This window comes from Fulmarus glacialis, unplaced genomic scaffold, assembly GCF_000690835.1.
Source record: "Fulmarus glacialis isolate BGI_N327 unplaced genomic scaffold, ASM69083v1 scaffold32176, whole genome shotgun sequence".
Classification (NCBI taxonomy): domain Eukaryota; kingdom Metazoa; phylum Chordata; class Aves; order Procellariiformes; family Procellariidae; genus Fulmarus; species Fulmarus glacialis.
Window position 1 is genome coordinate 805 of NW_009216743.1, and position 5,195 is coordinate 5,999.

The window sequence follows — 5,195 nt, forward strand, 5'->3', positions numbered from 1 at the left end:
AGCTCTCACACGTCGGGTATTGAGGCTGACTCCAGGCACCGGGTGTCGGTGGAAATGTCAGTGGATGAGCCCTTCAGCATTGACCGGGTGCATAGGAAAGAGAAATCCTGCAGCTCAACCATCAGCTACGGTAGCTCTGGCATTGACAGTGGCAGCAAAGGGCGGGCTGAAGACGACTCTCAGGACGACGGTAAAGAATTTGGAGATGCGGAGCAACTTCTAAGCCCGACTCCAGGCACCGGGTGTCGGTGGAAATGTCAGTGGATGAGCCCTTCAGCATTGACCGGGTGCATAGGAAAGAGAAATCCTGCAGCTCAACCATCAGCTACGGTAGCTCTGGCATTGACAGTGGCAGCAAAGGGCGGGCTGAAGACGACTCTCAGGACGACGGTAAAGAATTTGGAGATGCGGAGCAACTTCTAAGCCCGATCTTCCCTTCTCCTGCAGGAGAATGGGGAGTAAGAGAATGCGAAGCAGCTTGGAGCAGAAGTGTAATGCTAACCCTTCTTCTGCCGCTGTCTTCCTCCTAGAGCTTGAGCTGGCAGTAGATGAGCCAGAGGAGGTGCCTGTAGATGAGCCTTTAGAGGGAGACCAGTTAGAGGAGGCCACTGTGGGAGAATCTGTTGAACCTCTTCCTCTAGATGCTGCTGGCTGCCAAGGTGAGATGGCTTTCTGCTACTGCTCAGTGCTTTTCTTTAGGCTCTAGCAACAGGAAGATATGTTTGGCAAGCCAGGCATAATCTGAGGGATCTAAGAAAGCTGTATCTTCTTCCAAGCAGCTGCCAGTGCTACTTACTGCCACAGGATTTGAAGTCAGCTCATCTAGAGGTTAAAGGCCAGCACCCTGTATTGTACAGTGCTGCTCTCCTCTCTGCTCCTCAAGGTGTCCCGACTCCAAATTTGCCAAGGTTATACTCAGTTAATGACAAAAAGATAACTGAGGTAAACCTTTTGTAATGAAGGAATTTGCTTTAAAATCTTGTATGCCACAAAATAGCCAAGGGGTTCAACTACAGATTAATGGACTAGTCGCAGGAATTAATAGGTAAAGTTTTGTGGCTTGTGATACAGGGAATGCTAGGCAATAGGGTCACGCAGGAGCTGACTGGCCTTAAGACATACAGCCTTTATAGCAAAGCAAGATGAGTGAATATGGGACAAGTTGGTGAGAAGCTGTTTTCTTGAGAGTTTTTAAACATTGATCCTTAGGGGCAAAAAGGAGTACTTGTGAGCAAAAGTCCCAGAGCATTGACGGTGCTTACTGATGTATACTTAGATTTATAGGATAGCACTGCTTGAATGTGACCTGTGAGAACAACTTCCCTTTTCCCCAGCTCACAAAACCTCAAACCTGCAACGTTTTTCACTTCTTCCTTCTCCTTTGCAGCTATAAATCGTGAATCGCTGTCTGTGGTGCAAGTCACGCTAATAAAAATGAGAGGTCAAAGTGTGGAATCCCTTCAGCAGGTAAGGCGGGGTGCTCGGCAGGAGGGTCTGTGTGTGGGCACTGAACCAAGGTCTAGTGTAATGGAGACAGCTGTAAATCACGTGAACTTGATTGGTCTTGATTTGACTGATTTTAAATGGTGTAACCAAAAACAGCTGTTGGCCAGCTACTGCTATCAGGAATAGGATGAGAGCAGTGTTTGGGTCCAGAATAGTAGAGAGCGGTTTGGAGCAATCTGCATGGAAGTCTTGCAAGCCAGCTATCGTCTGCCTTAGGCTTCCAGACGGGAAATGGAAAATAAACCGCTTGCAAATTTTCAGTGCAATATAGAGCCAAGACCATCCATGCAGTTTGGATGTGGGTTGCAAACTTGATCATCTTCCTGCTCCTGAAGCCAGAAGGAGCTCACATCAGAGCAAAACCAGATCCTTAAGCTCTAATTACTATCATTTATGTGATTATACTATGTGTGTGCTGAAGTCTTTGTTGTCAACATTTTCATCAAACCCTTGAGAAAAGGCAACTATATTTGGTAAAATATGTCATATTATAAGTTGTGCTTGGAAAAAGCTTATTAAAATGTCTTTTTAAGGCCAAACAATATTTCTTTTCAAAGTATAGCTATACCTACTGGGGTAGAAATGCTGTGTGGTTTTTTTAAACAAACAAACAAGCCTCCCTCATTTCTTCTCTCTGAATGCAAATTAGCCTTATCTGCTAAAAGAATTTTAAAAATCCGTTCATCGTTTTCCCCTTTACTCCCTGAACTTTTCTGAACAAGGAATTCAGTCATTTCTTAGAACTTTTTTCTCTCTTTATGCTTCTTCCTGGACCAGTCAAAAGAGATAAGAAATTTTCACTTACCAGCAAAATAGTCCGTAAAGTGCTATAGGAGATTTAAATCAAATCTTGCTTATTTTTTCCAAAGCTGAAGACCGTGCAGTACAAATCATAATGAACTTACTCCTATATTTGAGTGGAATGACTTAAGAGTGCAAGGCAGGGAGTGGGCAGGCATCTGTTTTATAAGAACGTTCCTGATCAACACAGGACTGTTTAGGCAATTGCAAAGCCCTGGCTGCCACTTCTAGGCATCAAGTATTTGATGCATCTTTGAAAAAAAAATACCACCTTCCTTCCAAGGCCATGTAATTAAATGCTGCAGGACTGGGTTTCCTTAACGTTGACCAGACTGTACCATGTGTGCCTGTTTCTGGGAGTGCAGCTGAGCCAGCGCAGAGTTTCCTCAGGGTAGTTGTTTAATTCCCATCCCATGGAGGTGAGAGAAGTGATACTGGGAGGAAGTTTTCTGTGTTGCCAGCAGAAGTGACTCGGTTTAAAAGTGATATTCCTGAAATCAGCCTTAATATTAGCATTTAAAAGCTGATTATGAAGAGACAGGGTAAGAAAAAACAGGTAGGAAAGTCTTGGATGGTCAGTAATTCCTCCACAGAGGCCAAGTCGCTACAGCTTGTGTAGCAAAATGCTGCCTCTGGGAATTACTGCTGGTTTATTGCTTCTGTTTTCTTCATTGCTGAACAATGTTACGTAGATGAAACTGTATGTTGCATTTAGTGAATTTTGGACAGCATAACCTATTAGTTTGCGTGGTTGCCTTCTGAACCTTCCTTTCAGCTCATTAGACTTTCACTAACTCAGTGCGTTCAAGCAGTCGGGGTAATCTTTTGTTATGTGCACTTTGTCTGTTTGAGGATGATTGCATGGATCTGCCAAGAAGTGTCAGGTCATTCAGGTGTCAGTACCTGTCAAGTGTTTTGTGCATTGTACTGGACACTGAGGACACAGTGCAGAGAGATCAGGATCTGGCTCAACATGGCAGGGCTTGTAATTTCTTAATGGTTCACAGCTTCTTCATTAAGCCAACATCCTTCAGAAGGCTGGTGGGGCTGTTTTGAAGGAGCGGAAGAACAATTTTGGAAAACTTGTAGCATGCATAGCCAGCATCCTTAGGCTGTGTCTGAGCTCATCATTTTTATTCCTGTGTGTCTTACTGAACTGGCAGGTCAGATCACCCAAAAGCAGGAGCTGCACGGACCAGCACAGCCAGAGTTTGGACGACATCCGCCTTTACAAGCACCGGCACCCACCACTAAGTGCCACACTGTCTTCGGACACATCCCACAGCTACACGTTTGGCTGCAGCCTGGAGGATAAGCTGTCTATCTATGGCTGCGTTTATTCCACAGTGGACTGCAAAACCAAGTCTGCCCTTTATGGGAAGCGATCCATGAACTGCCTCTCCTTGGATCTTCTGGGAGAGGACCAGCTGCCGGAGGAGTTTGTGGTGTAATGAGATTGGAGCTCTTCCATACCAGGAAACAGCTCATCATGGAAATATATACCTCATTAACACATGTGATGTCACTCTGGTTCTTGCAGGAGATTGTGAGCGGCTTTGTTACTCAGCTCCATAATCAGTAAGTGGCATCACTTCTGCAGACCTGACTACAGGGCAAATAAACTGGAGCGTAGCACTTAACGTTGGCGTTTGAAGTGTCTGTCTGAGCAGAAAATGGAAGTGGCCTGCACCATTAGCAGTGACACAACCAACATAAAAACCAAAAACAGTGGACCAAAACTGACGCTGAGCTAGTAAAGCAGACACTGTGTCTAAATGGATTTATCAGAAAGAAATTTGAAGTCTATGTCAGTTTTTCCTGCCTTTCTCTTGTGGTCCATTTATGTTAATGCTAGTGTACAAATAGTTTGGTTGTCTTGAGTTTGTGCTGCTGCAACACTGCCAACAGCTGTCAGGCCAGGATATGGTCTGAGCACATTTGGAGGTTTGTGTATCGAAGTGTCTAGTTTGTTCCTGTTGTAATGAACACAAGTTGCCTATTTGCTTTACTGGGAGCAGGACCTGCTCTGCCAGGAGTTTTTTTCTCTTTTTTTTGTTGTTGTCTTGTTTTGTTGTAAGCATCCAGCCAAATACAATGTGCATTCTTCTTTTTTCTTGTTTTTAATGCAACAAATGGAACTGTCTCTCAGCTGTCTACTACTGCCATGATGCAGATTGGTAAATAAATGGTTATATCCTTGGGGAGATGGGGGAGGGGATAAAACAAATGACTTGGCTGCTTCTGAAAGTACAGAAGACAAGTTAAGAGCGTTAATTGACTGGCTCTTGAAGACAGGAGTGTGACTGGAGAATTTGTCCAGGCATGATCACCCCTTACCTTTGAATCATACTTTTATGTTGTTCTTTTCTTTGTTTTTAAGAAATCTGTTCCTTAGAAATTTTTCCTCTGCTTAGGAGGCAAGTGTGGGCTGGAGAAAGTCACTTTGGAAGATCAGACAGAGTGACTGTGTCCAACTTAGTCATGGATAGGTCATGCAAATGTGAGTGTGTGATCCTGCAGGGCTGGTGATGGTGGAAGCGTAGGGTGTGTGCCAAACCAAGGGTACTTGTTTGGTGGTTTTGAGTGGTGGAGGTGGCTGTGCTGGCCCTCACTAGGAAAATAATGATAATTACGCTGTTTGATTCAAGCATTTGGTGTGGAAAACATCCTGCTACCTTGTTACATCCAAATAAATGTATGTTTGTTTGATTTCCTTCCCTATCTTCCCCCAATACCTCCTCCCCTCATCAACTCCCAGCATTTGGGAAGCCATTGACAGGCACCTGTAACCTGTGCCCAGCTTTTGACAACTTTGCAGGTGGAAGCTAATCATTTTTTTTGGCAAACTCTAGCAGCAGACTGATGCTATTCTGCTGGTTGAGGAAGTG

The 5,195-nt window shown here is 44.4% G+C and overlaps 1 protein-coding gene across 1 annotated transcript in view; it reads left to right on the forward strand.

Annotated features, from left to right (window-relative positions):
* LOC104077979 (FERM domain-containing protein 6-like) overlaps nt 1-4,259 on the forward strand; it is a gene marked incomplete at its 5' end in the record, with an annotated part of 4,835 nt that extends 576 nt beyond the window's left edge. Inside the window, 4 exons of the mRNA XM_009579410.1 lie at nt 1-190; nt 531-659; nt 1,388-1,467; nt 3,471-4,259. The exon at nt 1-190 is cut by the window's left edge and continues 1 nt beyond it. Of these exons, the coding sequence (XP_009577705.1) occupies nt 1-190; nt 531-659; nt 1,388-1,467; nt 3,471-3,758 (687 nt within the window). The remainder of the gene's footprint in view (nt 191-530; nt 660-1,387; nt 1,468-3,470) is intronic.
* Between the last annotated feature and the right edge of the window lie 936 nt (nt 4,260-5,195).